Here is a 17492-nt window from a genome sequence, read left to right as displayed (position 1 = left end):
AAAGATTTATTTATTTATTATGTATACAGCATTCTGCCTCGATGTATGCCTGCACGCCAGAGGAGGGCGCCAGATCTCAGTACAGATGGTTGTGAGCCACCATGTTGTTGCTGGGAATTGAACTCAGGACCTCTGGAAGAGCAGCCAGTGCTCTTAACCTCTGAGCCATCTCTCCAGCCCCATTGAATGAATTTTTTATGAAGATCATGCTGGCCCCCATCTCAGAGAGCTACCTGCCTCTGCCTCCCCAAGTGCTGGGATTAAAGGTGTGAACCACCACCACTTGGCTTCAGTTGCTTCCCAGCCCCCCACTTCCACCCTGGTTTCTCTGTGTATCTCTGCCTGTTCTGGAACTCACTCTGTAGATCAGGCTGGCCTCACTCAACGGAGATCCACCTGTCTCTGCCTCCCTGAGTGTTGGAATTAAAGGCACATATGCGCCACCACCACCGCCCAGCTTTCGGTTGCTATGTTAAGGGCTGGGGAATCTAGACTGAGTTCAGTCCCCGGCCCTGTGGAGGAAGCCACCGTTCTACAATTTTGGTGAGATAGCAAGCTGGGACAAGGGTTAGAGACTGCCAGGTCATGGGGGCCTAAATCATCTGGAATTTTCCTAATTTTTTTTTGCCTTTCATTTCAGGAGTCGGAAAATTCAGATCCGAAACATTCCACCTCAGCTCCGATGGGAAGTAAGTGTTTGTGGAAGTGTCCAGTGGGGTGAAGTGCAGAGACAGGGCAGGGATTGTGTCCTGCTGAGTTGGTGGGTGCCACTAGAGAGGTCTGCCCTGGCTGTTGGGTGGGGTCTCATTTGTGCTAATACTCTGGGCAAGAGGCATTAAGGAGGTGGAAGTGTTCTGAGTTTTAGAATCCTGATGGCAGAAGTCCGAGTCTGCTTTACGAAGTCCCTTAGTCCAGAGCCAGGGATATTCTTGCAAACACTAGGGTTGCTATCGGCAGGAGTCTAAGGCGTTGGAACCTTAGGCGAAATGTGATCCAAATGTCTAGTTCCTGCTGGTGTCCCAGAGCTTTAGGGCAAGGGGTGTCCGGGCCCTGGGATACTCAGCCTTCTTCTACTTCTCCAGGTGCTGGACAGCCTGCTGGCCCAGTACGGTACGGTGGAGAACTGTGAACAAGGTAAGACTGGGTTAAGGGATGAGGGAGTGTGCAAGGACTTGGATTGCTTCAGCAACAAGCTGTTCTGTGATCAGATCCACTGGGAAGATCCAGACAGAGTGGGCATACGAGAAATAATGCTGGACATCCAGCCCCAGCACGTTCCCTGCTGTGTGCAGGACCATGGGACTGGACTGCTGTGTGTTAGGCAGTCTGGACTCTTCTCTCTTGCTAGCCTTGAATTCAGATCTGCCCGCTTCTGCTTAGTGTGGGATTAAAGATGTGGACCACCACACCTGACTTCATCACCCTTTTTGTTGAGTCTAAGTCCCAGGCTAACAGGAATCACAGTATTTCAGTAAAAGTTTAAGAACGGGAATTTGTAGGGGCTGGGTGCACTTAGTCCCAGCTATTGAGAGGAAGGGGCAGGAGAATCTCTGGGTTTGAGGCCTGTTTGCCCTAATTATCAAGCTCCTGGATTAGGTGGAGAGACCTTGTTTTCTTTTTCCTTCCTTTCCTAGAACTAACTCTGTTGTCCAGTCTGGTCTTGAACTCAGATCCACCTGCCTCTGCCTCCCAAATGCTGGGATTAAAGGCATGTGCCACCACGCCTGACTTTTTTACCAGGAAAAAAAAATCCTGGGTGTGGTAGTATATACTTTTAATCCCTGCTGGATCCAAAACTTTCCTGAGTGTAGCCTGGTTTACAGAGTGAGATCCAAGACAACTAGGGCTACACAGAGAGGCTCTGTCTTGGCAAAGCAGCATAAAATAAAAGGAGCTTGGGCAGGGAGTTGGGGAGAGTGCACTGGCTGCCGTTCTAGAGGACCCAGCTTTAATTTCCAGCACCCAAAGGCAGCCCATAGCGATCTAATTCCACTGCCAGAGGAACTGAAAAGTTGGTTGAAAAGTCCTCATATCACCTGGGCAGTGGTGGCTGCTGGCGCACAACCTTAATCCCAGCACCCGGGAAGCAGAAGCAAGCTGATCTCTGAGTTTCTATAGAGCGAGTTCCAGACAGCTATGGCTATCCAGAGAAACAAACAAACAAAAAAAAAACTCTGACCCTTATCCCCCAAACAAACAGGGTTTATTCACTAATAGTTTGTGTAGGCAAAAAATCTTTTGGCAGATGTGCCCACAGAGGGAAGAGTAATAAGAATTCTAGGCCATACAAATTAGCTGTGATTTTGAGGGTCTTCTGTTTCTAGGCGTGTAACCTCTTGCGGAGAAAATGGGCTTGTGATGTTTGGTTGCACATAGGGTTGTGTTAGACACGTAAGAGCATTGCATGTTAATGGGTGCCGTGTGATGCATGGTAGCATGTTCTGCTTAAATCAGTGAAGCAAGAGTCTCCTCACTTTGTCATTTCTTTGAGAAGATGCAGAATCTTGCAGCTCGCTGAAATACATGATGCAGTGTGGTCTGTGGCCGTCACACCATGCAGAGAAGCATCCTGGACTGTGTCTCCTGTCCATCAGTCAGCCCCTCCCAGGCCTCCCTTCCCTGTTACTCCCCCACCTTCTATTCTCGAGTTCAATGGGATCACCTTTCCTCCTCCCAGTATTTTTATCTTTCCCATTTCCCCTTCTTTCTCCTCCTCCTTCCCTCCCCTTTCCTTTCCACTCTCCCCGTCTGCCTTCACGTTCCTGAGAGTGTGTGCTGGCTTGTCCTTTAGAACCTGCTTGTTTAATTTAATCTAGTCACAGATGACGGGATTTGACGTTTTTATGACTAAATAATATTCCAGTCTGTGGAGTCAGGGAGGGTGCGTGAGCAGTGCCCCCTGTGGCCACTTTAGGTCGGTGCATTTCTTTCTTGCGACTAGTGCTGCAGCCCACTTTTGGAGATCTTTAAGGAGCAGCGATTGCTCTGTCTGGGGTATAAATATTCATTTCTAAATTCTTGGTGGGAAGGGACAAGCTGTGTGTGCTGACAGATGATCACAGGAGTGGCCTGCTCAGCAGTGAAGTGCCAGAATGTGGTGGGATTCGCTGAGGGCTATTGCCCTGTCCTGCTTCCAGCTGAGCTCCTGAGTTGGACACACCGGGGGCCACACTGGGCAGGCAGCCAGCTACCACTGAAAGGAATAGACTCCTTCAGGTTGACACCTTAATCTGTCCCTGGAACCCACATGACGGATAGAGAGAGCTGACTCCCTCTGACCTCCACATCTGAACACGCACGCACGCACGCACGCACGCACGCACTAATTTAAAATAGTTAAAAGGATCCCACCAGATCTGCTCAAGGCTCTCACCAGCCCAAGCTGGCCTTAGACACGATTCTGCTTAGGGATTGCAGGTCTGCACCCCCCACACGCAGCTCAAATGTATGGTTTCTTTTTAAGGCAGAGCCTTGCTATGTAGTCCTGGCTGGCCTCACGTTCACTACTGGCCCCGGCTGCCCAGGAGATCCGGCCACCCTTATCTTCTCAGTTTGCTGCGATAACTAGTGTGTCCTGCTGCACCAGCTTTAAATGTCAGCTACTGGTTTATTTGAGAAAGACTGTCTCTCTGTAGCCCAGGCTGGCCTATTTTACAGTGTAGCAAAGGCTGGTCTTGAATCATGACAGTCAGTATTCCTGCCTCAGCCTTCTGAGTGCAGGAATTGCAGGCATGCATGGCCATGCTCAGCTCCAATTGTCAATTTTTTAAATTTTTTAAAAGTTTTATTTACTTATTTTAGTTTATCTGAGACAGGGTCACACTATGTAGCTTTGGCTGGCCTGGAACTTGCATGTAGACCAGGCTGGACTTGAAAACATAGATATACCTGCCTCTTCCTCCTGGAGCCAGGAGGGAATGAGCTGAGACTGAAGCTCTAAGAGAGGAGCAAGTGCTCTTAACTGCTCGGTTCTCCTTATCAGATAAGAGCCCCTTATTTTTTCTTTTTTGCATTTATTGTGCTTGTGTGTGTGTGTGCATATAATATACATGGCATGGCACCTTGTGGAGGTCAGAGGACAACTTGGGGCCCAGAGATGGGACCCAGGTTCTCCCCCTTGGCAGCGGGTGCCTGTTTTTGTTCCACTGACCATCTCGGCAGTCCCTTGTTTTTATTTTTATTTATTTTTGACTTTATGTGTCTGGGTGTTTTGCCTCCATCTGTGTATCTGCACAATGTGTGTGCAATGTCTGAAGAGGGTAGAACCACTGTGTGGGTTCTGGGATTGAACTATGTCCTGGGGGCTCTTAGCCACTGAGCCATCGCTGAGGTAGCTTTTGAGACAAAGCCTTTTTTTTTTTTTTAAAGAGATTTGTTTGTTTATTTATTTATTAATTATGTATACAACATTCTGTCTGGATGTATGCCTGCAGGCCAGAAGAGGGAGCCAGATCTCATTATAGATGGTTGTGAGCCATCATGTGGTTGAACTCAGGACCTCTGGAAGAGCAACCTGTACTCTTAACTGCTGAGCCATCTCTCCAGCCCCGACAAAGCCTTCTTTATCAGTCTCAAATGCCCATCTTTCTGCTTTCTCGTTCTCTCTCCTTTTTAATGAAATAGCACTTCTCATCACTGAAGTGGGTTAGTTTTAGTCCTGCTGGTGAATTCAAAGTTAGCCTTAGCTACATAGTGAGCTGCAAGCTAGCCTGAGCTATTGAGTAAGACATTGTTTCACAAAGTCAAAGGTTGAGGGTGTAGGTCAGTGTACAAGGGTTCAACTTCCAGTAACACAAAATTAATTTTTAAAAAAAAAGGTAATCAACAAATCCAAGCTCTTGGGTGGGTGGGATTCTTTCTTATGACCCATAACTATGGTGGCCCAGTGTGTCCCATGTCCACTTTCAGGGTGTTTAGAATACTGGAGCCTGGAATTCCTTCTCTGGGAAAGGTGTCTTTGTGGATATGTAAACTTTATAAAGTGGACATAGGTAGTCCCAAGTCTCTTCAGCCATTGAGGGAAGGAGACTCCGGCCGTTTTCTTGACAGTTACCTCTGTAAATGGCTACCGCAGCCACTGGGTGTTGCCTTTTTGCTAATTGAACTTTCCAGGTAAGTTTGCCTTCAGAGTGGGAATGAGCGTGGGGTGGGTGTTGGCCTTGCAATGCCATTGCTGCATCAGAGAGACGGAGACTTGGCTAGCCTGGCTTCCAGTGTCTCTGGAGAAGTTCTCCTGCAGATTATTTTCACTTGTCTTTTGGGTATATTCTAAGGTCAGGGTAGTCCACTGCTACAAACAGGTTGGAGTTTGTTGGCAGAACTCTAACTCTGGTGGTCTGTTGTCTCTACAGTGAACACAGAAAGTGAGACGGCAGTGGTCAACGTCACCTACTCCAACCGGGAGCAGACCAGGCAGTGAGTACCTCTGCAGTGGAACTGGGGGTCTTTGAGGGGTGTTGGAGTTGGGTCTTCTATTCAGACCCCCATGCATAGGTCTAGGTGGGCTGGAATCCTCAGCTGGCTTCTGATGCCGGTTTAGCTGACCCTCAAAATCAACTTGAGGGAGGGGGCGACTAGGGAGAAGGTTGTCTCTGGGCACCCAGGATTGTAGAGTCCTGTATGTGTCGCTGGTGCCATCTTTTGGTTATGGGGGGAACTGCCTCGTTCAAAAAAGGTAGAAGGATCGAAGGTGTTTATTTTTTGATAATGATCTCCAGTTCATTTATTACATAGCCAAGGCCTATCCTGGTCTGGTTTTCCTACCCCCTATTTCCTGAACATTGGGATTTTAGGCGTGGGTTGCTGCTTCTGGATCAAGTATGTGGTGCAGGGTGGTTAGGAGCCCAGCTAACATCCCCTCCCAAGAGTCCTCATCACCACCGCCATGATTTTCAGCCCCTCTAGGATCAGCATTTATAGTTCTCACTCCCTGGAAGTAGACAGACCACATGCTGCATAATAGCTCTGATTGGCACAGGGGTTTTCCCCCATTTTGTTAATTTATTTTCTTGCCTCAACCCTGTCCAGTGGTCTTAAATGGAAAAGCATGAGTGAAGCCTTGCTGTATTGATGACTTTCCCTTAGTATCTTCTCTCTTGTAGACTGGAAGGTTGCCTAGAGATGGTGTGGTGGCAGACAGGGTTATCTCCCCCATCTTCAGTGTGGTCCCCAGTGTATGCCCTCTGTGACCAAGTAGTTTCTTTGTGGAAGGAAGCACTGGATGTGATTGACATGGTTGGAGTCACCACTGAACTTCCTCTCTGTCCCCAGAGCCATTATGAAACTAAACGGCCATCAACTGGAGAACCATGCCCTGAAAGTCTCATACATACCCGATGAGCAGATAGCACAGGGTCCTGAGAATGGGCGCCGTGGAGGCTTTGGCTCTCGGGGCCAGCCCCGGCAAGGATCACCTGTGGCCGCTGGCGCTCCGGCCAAGCAGCAGCAAGTAGACATCCCCCTCCGACTCTTGGTGCCCACGCAGTACGTAGGCGCTATCATTGGCAAGGAGGGCGCCACCATCCGCAACATTACAAAACAGACTCAGTCCAAGTGAGTACTGGGAAGGCCCTGGAAAGCAGCTGATTGGAGCATCAGCATCTCTCTCCTGGGAATTGTTGCTTGGGACATGGGTGGTCCCTGTTGACAGTATGGGCAAATGAGATGGAATGGGTCCATACACTTTCAACAACAGAAAGAGTTCCTTAATTCCTCATCGCAAGTTGCTGCTTTAGGAAATCCAGCCCTGTGAGTTGAGTCCCTCAGTCCTCAGGCATCCTTATGGTGACCACAGCTTGGCTAAAGTCTCAGCCCTTTGGCATACGTCATAATTATCTTCTGTCTTACACTGTAGTGCGGTCACCTGCTTCCCTTACCTTTGTTGACGATTGGTGCTTATGAGAAAGAACAGCTCAGGTTGTGTCCGTATTCGTGGAAAATCACTCATTTACTTGTAGTTGAGCCGTGTGTCTCCCTGATGCAGTGTTTGAAAGTGAAAGGACACTAGGAGGGGAAAAGAACTTCACTACCACACATACCGTGGGAGTGTTCGCACAAAACAGCTGTGAGGTAGACTGCATTGTGCTCTCCAGTCACCTGAAGGAGGCAGGCAGAATAATACCTGGCCATGATTTCCTGGCTCCATCTTTACTTTCGTGGTTCTATACTTGACAGGCACCATTCAAGGAAAGTGGATTCCTCTCTTTTTTTTTTTTTTTCAAGATAGGGTTGGGAACTTGTCCTGGAACCAGCTATTGTGGACCAGGCTGGCCTTGACCTCGAACCCACAGAGACGTCTGTCTCTGCCTCCCAAGTTTTGGGATTAAAGGCGTGCACCACCACTGCCCAGCTGAAAGTGGATTCTCTGCGCCTTTGATTGAGAAGAGATGAGGAGTCGATGTTATTAGAGACAAACTAACCAGCTCTTTCCTTTTGTGGTCCTCAGGATAGACGTGCATAGGAAGGAGAACGCAGGGGCTGCCGAGAAGGCCATCAGTGTGCATTCAACTCCTGAAGGCTGCTCCTCGGCCTGTAAGATGATCCTGGAGATAATGCACAAGGAGGCAAAGGACACCAAAACGTAAGCTCCACGCCCCAGGTTTCACATGTGCCAGGCGGACGCTTGGCTGCTGAGCCACACCCCAGCTTCTACTTGTAATTGTTAATAGCCATACAGAGTCACAAACTGCACAAAAGCTAGAGATAAGATCTTCTCCTTGAATAATCATCTAGAAATTTTATGTGCTCAGTGTTTCTATTTATGTTCATGCAGTCATCTTCACACATTCCTGTCTCTGTCGCTTTCTCTCTCTCTCACACTCCCTGCCCCTTAAAAGAGAGAATAGGGTCTTCCACAGTCCAGCTTTGGAATTTGTGGTCTTGTTAGTAATAGTTGTGCAACACCACAATATTTCTGTTGTTGGAGCTTTTTTTTTTCTTTTTGTTATTTTTCAAGATAGGGTTGTTCTTAAGATAGGGTTTCTTGTCCTGGAACTCACTCTGTAGACCAGACATCCTGCCTCTGCCTCCCAAGTGCTAGGACTGATTGAAGGTGTGCTTTTCTTTTCTTCCTTCTTTTTTTTTTTTTTAGACAATAGTTTCTAGTTCTAGAATTTAGTCTGTAGGTATATACCTGAGTTTGAGTATATGCCTCAGGTATATGCCTGCTTCTGTCTTCTGAGTGCTGAATTAAAGGGATTTGCCACCCCATCCAACTCTCTTATTTTCTTGATACAGCTTTATTGGATTCAATTGATACAATAATGTTTGTTTATAGACATGTTGCCTAGGTTAGCCTAGAATGCCCCGGGCTCAGTGGATCCTCTAGCCTCAGTCTCGAGTGGCTGGGACTGTAGGCACATGCCACCATATCTGGCTTACTTGTGTGTTGTTTCCCCTTCCTTGCTGCTCTCTCAGCCCCCTTCACCTTGGGGGTGGACAGCTCAGCTAAATTACTGAGCTAAACTCTTAAACCCTATTGCACTTGTTTTTCCTATGTACAGTTTGGTGATTTCTCAGGTGTGCAGTTTGAGTTTCGATTTGTGTATGTCAGTACCTGTTGAAACCATGATCACAGTTAAGATAAATAAAGCTTTGGCTACCAAACTTCATCCTGCCTTCCACAGTCCATCCTCACTGACCATTTCTCTGTTGTAGAACATTGATCTACTAGGTTTTATAGTCTTCTGACACTTGATTGGTGGGTCTTCCTGGGTTTGTCAGTTGAGAGTGACCCCCATCATGTTTGAATCCTCATTGACGTTATTGACTCTTCTGTCCCCCATTTTCTCTCCAGGGCAGATGAGGTTCCCCTGAAGATCCTGGCTCATAATAACTTTGTGGGGCGACTTATTGGCAAGGAAGGCAGGAACTTGAAGAAGGTGGAGCAAGACACAGAAACAAAGATCACCATCTCATCGTAAGGCTTTCACTGGTTCCCTTTTCAGAAGTGGTGAGCACAGGGCCTGGGGTACCAGAGAATTTCGTCACTGAGCCTTTTAAATTGGGCACTGCTTCTGCTGGCCTAAGGCAAATCGAAGATGGAATGGGATCCTTATCTACCTCTCAAGGGTTGGAGCACCCCTCCTCTTGGCACAGTCACCCCAGGGCATCAAGGGTTGGAGCACCCCTCCTCTTGGCACAGTCACCCCAGGGCATCTCCAGGAAATCCTGCAGCTAGGGTGTGGGCTTTAGGTATTTGCCACTGTGTGGTACACAAACCTTGGTCCTTTTTAGGGTGGGTGTGCTGGTCTTTCTCCGGAGAACCAGTGAAAGGCATGAAGCTAGCTATTTGCAAGCACCCTGCCTCTCCATCCTTTAGAAACTGACCTGTCTGTAGGGCACCTCTTCTGCAGAAGAGCACCAGGGGCCACCTGCAGCCAACCTGCGTGTCTGGGGACCGCACCTGCAACAGAAGGTTTTGTTCTTGGTTGTCCAGTCCTTGCCCCAGCTACCTGAGGCTGGAGATGAGCTGGATAACCTTTAGGAGTGCTGGCCCTGTAACTCAGCTGCTCCTAGTCCTGCATTGCACACTGCTTAACATTGCCCTGCTCTCCTGCCAGGCTCCAGGATCTCACCCTGTATAACCCTGAGAGGACCATCACTGTGAAGGGGGCCATTGAGAACTGCTGCAGGGCTGAGCAAGAGATCATGAAGAAAGTTCGAGAGGCCTACGAGAACGATGTAGCGGCCATGAGTGTGAGTGAGAGGGGACACCTTCCTTTCTTTGTTGCTGGGAGTTGAATGTCAGCCCAGGAGATGGGCAAAAGCCGTACCTCCAAACTACATCCCTGTCCCCTCTTCAGTCCCTTCTCTGAACTCAGCAAGGGCAGCAGCACTTTCTTACGCCTGTTTTCCCTACATGTATGTCAGGACACCATGTGCATCCCAGGTGCCCACCAAGGCCAGAAGAGGATATCAGATTCCCTGGTGAAGAGGAATTACAAGTGGTTGTGAGCCACCATGTGGGTGCTTGGAATTGAACCTGGGTCCTTTGGGAGAGTAGCCAGTGCCTTTAGCCACTGGGACATCTTTCCAGCCCCTCAGTTTGTGCTTTTAGACTTATTCATATCATACACATCTCTGTTTTGGTGGCAGTGGTGATGCTGGAGATCAAATCTTGTACATTGTAGGTAGACACTTTGCTGCCGGAAGTGGGTAGCTGTATTTACTCAACAGGGCTCATCTACCTCCTGCAGTGGGGTTGAAGGCATAATCTTAGGTTTCATGAATTTCTATACCTTAGCCAATCTGATCTAGATACTGTGATCCTTTTCCAGTAAAAGTTGTGTACCGTAGTAGACAGAAGGGTCATAATTTCAACCTTTTTTCCCCCTTGAGACAGGACTTAACTATGTATGATAAAACTGAATTCCGTTCTCTTACCTTGACCTACCAAGTGCTGAGTTTACTGGCATGTGCCACCACACCCAGCTCATAGGACTTTTATTTTTTTATTTTGTTTTAGTGTGTGTGTGTGTGTGTGTGTGTGTGTGTGTGTGTGTGTGTGTGTGGCCAGAGGAGGAAATGAGGTGTTCTGCTCTATCGCTCGTCCCTTTGTTCTATTCACACACTGTCATTTACAAACCTGGAATTAACTGACAACAAGACCCAGCAGTCCTGTCTCTGTCCCCCAAACCTCACTGGGCTAGCTACAGATAGGATCATTTCCGTGGGTGCTGGGATTCCCATTCTGTCCTCGGTGCTCTTATGCACAAGCCATCTCCCTGTCCCTGTGATCTGATTTTGCTTGTCACCATCTCGTCTTGTTTCAGACATGGTCTAAGTGTGTAGCTCAGGCTGGCTTGGAACTTGATAATAGGGCTAGCCTTCTAACTTGCAGAGATACATGCCTGTCTCCCAAGGCTGGGATTTTATTTTCACCATGCCCAGCCCCATCTTGGTCTTTTAAAGGAAACTAGGGATGATATACTTAGCAGAAAGGCTCACAGAACTACTTGGGCCTCAGGAATCAAAGGGAGAGTTGTCCCAGCTTCTCATGGAGGGGCATCACATTCTCAGGTATAAGCCTTTTTATGTTTCCTTTAATGTGGCAGAAATAACTAGGGAGCCTGCTGGTTGTCTTCCTGCTTAAACATTCCAGTATGGTCCAGCGAGGATATCTCCATGGCTCAAGAGAAACCACAGTGCTGGGCAGGTTTTTGTACAAAAGCAAATAACTCCAATGGGGAGCTGATTTGCTCTGATCATGCTGGCTCTTGTAAGTTAGCCAGAGCCACTACCAGGGCCCGGCAGGCCCCCCTGGAAGCTGACCTCGTAGAGCGGGCGTACTCGGGATACGGTCATGTAGCTGTGGATGCGCTGACCGTGCCTCCCCTCTCTCCAGTTGCAGTCCCACCTCATCCCTGGTCTCAACCTGGCTGCTGTAGGTCTCTTCCCAGCCTCGTCGAGTGCCGTCCCACCACCTCCCAGCAGCGTCACCGGGGCTGCTCCCTATAGCTCCTTCATGGTAGGTGAAAGGATTTATTGCCGGGGACCCATGGGAGTGTGGGGGTTTGGAACATGGACAAGATGACCTTTGTAGCCAGTATAGGAGCCAGAAGGAAAATAGTCCAGCCAAGCGGTGACAGTAGCTTTCCGCTTGATTTTTTTACTTCCCCTTAGCTGGAAGAGAGCTAAAAAGAGTTCATGCTATCTTTCTCTGTGGTCCAAGGTGAGCCTGTGGAGGGAGGAGGGACTCCTGGGTCCTGCCTCGCTCCACTCCCTGGTCCTTTGGTAAGGATTCCTCTGTCCTGGCAGCAGGCTCCTGAGCAGGAGATGGTACAGGTGTTCATCCCCGCCCAGGCTGTGGGTGCCATCATCGGCAAGAAGGGACAGCACATCAAACAGCTCTCTCGGTTCGCCAGTGCCTCTATCAAGGTGATTTGCTGAGTTCTTCCAAGACTAGTATGGATTCCCGCTCCCTTCACACTTTGGGGGAATGAAAGCCCAGTCCCTTGTGGGTGTCTTTGGTACTTGAGGTTTGCAGGCTACATGAGAGATGGTATTACATAGACAGAAGGGTGAAATTGCCACAAAGTAGAATGAACCCCATCCCAGACCCATTCAAAACCAATCTACCCACCCCTGCTGGACTCCAGTGGGTCTCAGTTTCCTGGTATGGGTTGTAGGAAGCAGGTGGTATACGTCTGTGCTGGTTGTTCTGCCTCCCTGCATCCAGGATCCAGGAGAGCGAGGGCATTCTCATCAGGAAACCAGTGCTGATGATCTCACACGTCCAGATTCATGGGTTTCATTTAATGGCATTTAAAGCTTTGTGTTCCCCCCGGGGCCCTAAAAGAGGTGTAACCACTACCTTCTCCTGCCTAGTCATCACATGACTCTCTGCCTCTTGGCAGCTCTCTGCTAAGAGCCTCAGAGGGGCTGCTGGCTGAGAAGTCCTACTGAGGAAGCATCTCTGAGGCAGGTCCTTCTGGCCTGCTAACTATGCTGTCTCCTCCCCCTCTCAGAACGGGCAATGGGAGGGAGCTAGAGGAGGTAGGGATGCCTTCCTGTGGAAGCACCCCCATCTGATCAACCGTGTGTTTTATAGATAGCTCCACCAGAAACACCTGACTCCAAAGTTCGAATGGTTATCATCACTGGACCTCCAGAGGCTCAATTCAAGGTTTGATTTATATTTTCCATGATGGATACAGAGTAACTAAGGTTGGGAACTTAACACATGCAGGAAAAAGCCTGGGGCTGTCAGGGCTTCTAGTCTTTTCTGCAGGATAGACAGCTACAAAGCCTCTTTCAAAGCGCTATAAAGCTTAATATAGCTGTTCATATCCACTTCCTTCCTCGCTTCCACATGCCCACTCAGGAATGCGAGAAAGAAGGGAATCTGGGGTGTTGGCATTTGATGGCAGCTCCCCATCTCCTTTATGTCTGTGCTGCTCCTGCTTCACTTGATCTCTGTGAGGCGTTTGGCAGGATACTTTCTAGGTACCCAGAGTCAGTTCTTGCCATTCATGGTTGTGATGCGTTAGTTATTGCCACATTTCAAGTCATCCCAGAACCTGTGTTTATTCGGGTCTCCTTTAGGAGGGAGGTGGGAAGAGGTTAGGGCAGAGTCTCCATATGGAACTCTAGCTGGCCCAGAACCAGATCTGCAGACCAGATCCTCCCGCCTGTGTAGTGTTGGGATATTCATTCATTTACTCATGGGTCATAATCTGAAGGTCTCCAGCATTACAGGTAATCAGAGAACCATTGTAACCACCTGCTTTATAGCTGGTGGTCCTCCTAGGTAGAGTTCTGGCCACTTGGGTGGGAAAGGCTAGACTGGAGCCTAGGGCCTTTCACCCAGATACATGACTGCTTTTAACCATGGCCTCCTCCCTAGGCTCAGGGAAGAATCTATGGCAAACTAAAAGAAGAGAATTTCTTTGGTCCCAAGGAGGAGGTAAAGCTGGAGACCCACATACGTGTGCCAGCTTCAGCAGCTGGCCGGGTCATCGGCAAAGGCGGCAAAACGGTAAGCTCCGAGGGCTGAAGGCTCTAGGCTTGGCCTCTACAGCCCACCCTTTGGTCTAGTCTTCTCACTTTTACCCTCATTTGTACATCGACTTGATTCTACTTCCAGGCCAGTGCCCTTCACCTCTCTCACCACCCTCAGTCCCACCGTGGTTTTTTTTTTCCCCCTTTGGTGCTACATCTTGAACTCAGGACCTTGTATACGCTAATCAAAGCATTCTCCCATTGAGTTGCCTTCCGCCCCTGTACATTTCATTGCTGTTGCTCTGAGCTCCTCTGGCTTTTCCACCCCTAGGTGAATGAGCTGCAGAACCTGACTGCTGCCGAAGTGGTAGTGCCAAGAGACCAGACCCCGGATGAGAATGACCAAGTCATTGTTAAGATCATTGGGCATTTCTATGCCAGCCAGGTATGTACCCTGCTCCTCTGCCTCCAGAGGACTCAGGAGCCAGGAGCAGAGAGCGGGCTCTCCAGGTCGATCTGTGTGACTTGCACAGGTCCTCAGCCTGCTCAGCGCTGGGCTGGGCGGGTTCAGGTTGAGGAGTGGATGTGAGACTGTTTTCCTCTTTCACTCTTCAGTGGCTCCATGGGTAAAAGCTCTTATCACCAAGCACACCCCCGAGTGCAGTCTCCGGGACCCTCGTCACAGTCGCAGAGAACCAACTCCTGAAGATTGTCCTCTGAATTAAATGTGCAAATGCACACAATTCAAAAGTTTAAAAAAATTAAGTTATTAGTTTCCAAGTCTATTATGTACGATATATAATGATTGTATTTATTAAGTATTCATACATACATGTCCCTGTACCTGGCTTTGCGTCATTTGTAACTCTTGCCCCTTTCCCACAAGTCATAGTGGTGGCTCTGAAGCCAGGGAAGCAGCGCCCATCTCAGGTTCAAATTTAGTTGATCCTAAGCAAGGGGAGGAAAGGGATTGACAAAGGGGCTCTCTCTTTTGGGGGGAGGGTTGGTTTTTGTTTTTCAAGTTTCTCTGTGTAGCCCTAGATGTCCTGGAACATAGCTCTGTAGACCAGGTTGGCCTCGAACTCACAGAAATTTGCTTGTCTCTTTGCCTCCCAAGTGCTGGGGTTAAAGGCGTGTGCCACCACTGCTTGGCGACAAAGGGCTTAAACCCTCAACCATCAGCCCAGTGTTGCATCTTTATCAGTGAGCCGTGGCCCTAGGGACTGATTGTGTGGTGTGGAGACTCAAGCTTTCAGCCGACTCCACAGCACACCCTCCCTGCTGTGCCCCCTGGTGTTGGTAGCTTTCCGCTAAGATCTTTGAGAAGCAGTGATAACTAAGATTTTTGCTGGGCCCAGCATTGTCTCACAAGCTTTGTGTCTAGTAAATCGTTCAAGCCCCACAAGAACCCATTATTCAGATGAGGGAAATAAGGCCATAAGAATGGAAGTAGATCTCGGCTCACTGGTGCCAGGTGCATTGGCACTACGTTTCAGCAAAAGAAGGCACTGGAAATCTACGTGAAACCACCAATGCCAATGAGCCCTCTCCCTTCCTCCTGCCCTTCCTCGGGTCTTTCCCATTTGCAAAGCCTCTCCTTGGAAGGCCTCATCCTCCCTCTCCTTGCCTGTTTTCAATGCAGATGGCTCAGCGGAAGATCCGAGACATCCTGGCTCAGGTTAAGCAACAGCACCAGAAGGGACAGAGCAACCAGGCCCAGGCACGGAGGAAGTGACCGACCGCCCCTTCCTGTCCCGATGGCTCCAGATCAGCAGGCAGGACGCGGAACTGGAGTGTGGAGGGCCAGTGCGCTCTTCCCAGCAGGCCTGAGAATGAGTGGGAATCAGGGGCTTTGGGCCTGGCTGGAGATCAGGTTTGCCCACTGTCTTGAGAAAAATGTCCCAGTGAGGAATCCTGATCTCTCGCCCCCAGTTCAGCCAGGTGACCACTATGGTCCACCCCTTGGAATGCCACCCTTGCAATTGTAGCTGGTGGCCACCAAGGCCTCCCCCCTTGTAGCTTGGGTTGCTTTTAAACGTGGATTGTTTGAGGAAGTTCTCCAGCCTCCATCAGGAAGATGGGTCGGCTCCCAGTGGGGAAGAGAAATAAAATTTCCTTCAGGTTTTATTAAACCTCAAAGGACGGTTTGTTTCTTGACCCCATAATCTTTCTAACCTGACTTCTTGGTTAATTGATGAAAATTTCTCTCACTCTCAATGTCTTGACCAATATCTTGCCGCTTCCCGTATTCATTTACACTGTCCCAGCCTTGCTACTATGGGGTGGGGTGGGGGCTGGAGCACAGCTTTGTTTACAATATTAACGCTGGAGAGCGCCTGATCCTCAACCAACCAATGGGAACAGCAGGATAGAAAGAAGGAGAGAGATAATGATTAAGATATACTGATCCACGTTTAAAAGGAGTCCTTGGGCTGAGGATAGAGCCCAGTGGTCAGCATACTTGCCTGGCATGTTCAAGGCCCTGGTTTCCATCCTTGGCATCACAAAAAGAAAAACATAGCACACCCTCATGGGTGAGCTATTACAGATCGCCATCTAGAAAAATTGGCACAACAGAAATTTCCCCTGGTCAGCGGGGGCTTCCCCACAAGATTCCCCACTGCGTTTATGCCCATCTAACCCTGTGGGTTCTGCATGGTGCCCTGGTACACATGGGTGGGACCGCGTGCTCAGCAGGGTGCGGGCTAATCACTGTCCCTGATTCCTACCATTCTCAGGCGGATTTTATATTTTTTTTAAAGTCTATTTTAATGATTGGATATATGAGCTCTGGGAAAGGGGGTGTGTGCTCCCTTTGATAGCGTCTCAGTTCCATGGAGGAGTTGAGTGGCCCAAAGGTGCTCTCGCTCTAACCCGTGTGCTCTTACAAGGGCTGAGGCAGGCATTGTGGTCCCTGCCACGGCACTGTTTCCTTGTGGCAGTGGGACTACAACCCAACCTTGAGCTCCTGATAAAGCTTAAAGTCCTTCATCTGGCAGACTTAGTCAATTACAGAATATGCTTCTGTTTTTATTGTAGAGGAGTATTTGACTGACTGCTCAGTCTCCATGAATTGTCGATTGTTATTATGAAAGGCATGCCTGAGAACAAACTTCAGAATACCAGCAGCATTGTGCACAAAGGGGTGAACACACTTAATTTATTAATTTACCAGGCTCAATAAGATCCTGTTGGAAGTTTAGCCCTTATGGAGGACAGTGGCCATCGGTTAAGTGAGGCTAGGCCTCCCCTCCTAATACTGTACTGATTGTAACGCATATTTGCCAGGTGATGCACTTTAGCTACCCTGGACAATACTATCAAGTGTGCTGGGAAGAAAGGAAGGCCTCTCTGCACTGGGAAAGCCCCTGCAGAGCCCCCCTCTTCCTGATAGGACAACAGTGACGAGCAACCGTGATGTGTGGGCGGAGTCAGGCAGTGCTGTGCTAAGTAAACTACCTCAAGGTGTGACGTTACCTCAGCAATGATTTCCTTTTGTTCCCCTAAACCCCGGTTTTTAATTTCCCTTTTTTTTTTCTTTTTGATTTTTTTTTCTTTGCGGCTTGCTGATATTTTATATAAAAAAAGAAAAAGCAAAAGAGAAGCTGATAGTCTTGAATATTTTATTTTTTTAATGAAAAGAAAAAATGAGAAAGTTATGTTTCATAATTTCTTACATGAGCCAGTAACTCTTTAGGAGCTCTCTGGAGAACAGGCCCTGTGGGGAAAGGTGGGTACTGGGGGCTGGATCCAGGGGAGGAGTGAATAACCCCAAAGGGGTCCAGGGCCTTGAAGTAGGAGATAAAATCTAGCAGAGCTTGGACCCTTGGGGACCAAACAGCAGTCAGTGCCCACTAACCAGATGGCCTGTGGGCACCCTTCCCTCTCCTCCTGTGGTGAAACAGGGTCTCAGCTGGGTTTTCCCACCAGTGGTGCTGTTATTTTAAGATATTGCCTCCGTTTTATCGAGGAGAGAAAGAATAACTAAAAAATATAACTTTTTAAGAAAACCTGTATTTCTTAAAATATATGGGAGCCAAGATTCCGCTTAT

The 17492-nt window shown here is 48.7% G+C and overlaps 1 protein-coding gene across 3 annotated transcripts in view; it reads left to right on the top strand.

The window, feature by feature from the left end:
* Positions 1–17030, top strand: part of Igf2bp1 (insulin like growth factor 2 mRNA binding protein 1) — a 42253-nt gene extending 25223 nt beyond the window's left edge. Inside the window, exons 3-15 of one of the 3 annotated variants that reach the window (XM_005350631.2) lie at positions 641–689; positions 1083–1134; positions 5352–5415; positions 6271–6552; positions 7445–7579; positions 8795–8917; positions 9561–9696; positions 11345–11467; positions 11761–11877; positions 12551–12625; positions 13346–13477; positions 13772–13885; positions 15083–17030. In XM_005350631.2, the coding sequence (XP_005350688.1) occupies positions 641–689; positions 1083–1134; positions 5352–5415; positions 6271–6552; positions 7445–7579; positions 8795–8917; positions 9561–9696; positions 11345–11467; positions 11761–11877; positions 12551–12625; positions 13346–13477; positions 13772–13885; positions 15083–15175 (1495 nt within the window). In that variant the 3' untranslated portion in view covers positions 15176–17030. Of the gene's footprint in view, positions 1–640; positions 690–1082; positions 1135–5351; positions 5416–6270; positions 6553–7444; positions 7580–8794; positions 8918–9560; positions 9697–11344; positions 11468–11757; positions 11878–12550; positions 12626–13345; positions 13478–13771; positions 13886–15082 lie in introns of all 3 variants that reach the window. The other 2 variants (XM_005350630.3, XM_005350632.2) reach the window with 2 other exon arrangements.
* The last annotated feature ends 462 nt before the right edge of the window (positions 17031–17492 follow it).

This window comes from Microtus ochrogaster, chromosome 7 (assembly GCF_000317375.1).
Source record: "Microtus ochrogaster isolate Prairie Vole_2 chromosome 7, MicOch1.0, whole genome shotgun sequence".
Taxonomy (NCBI): Eukaryota; Metazoa; Chordata; class Mammalia; order Rodentia; family Cricetidae; genus Microtus; species Microtus ochrogaster.
This window is presented reverse-complemented; position numbering and strand designations above follow the sequence as displayed.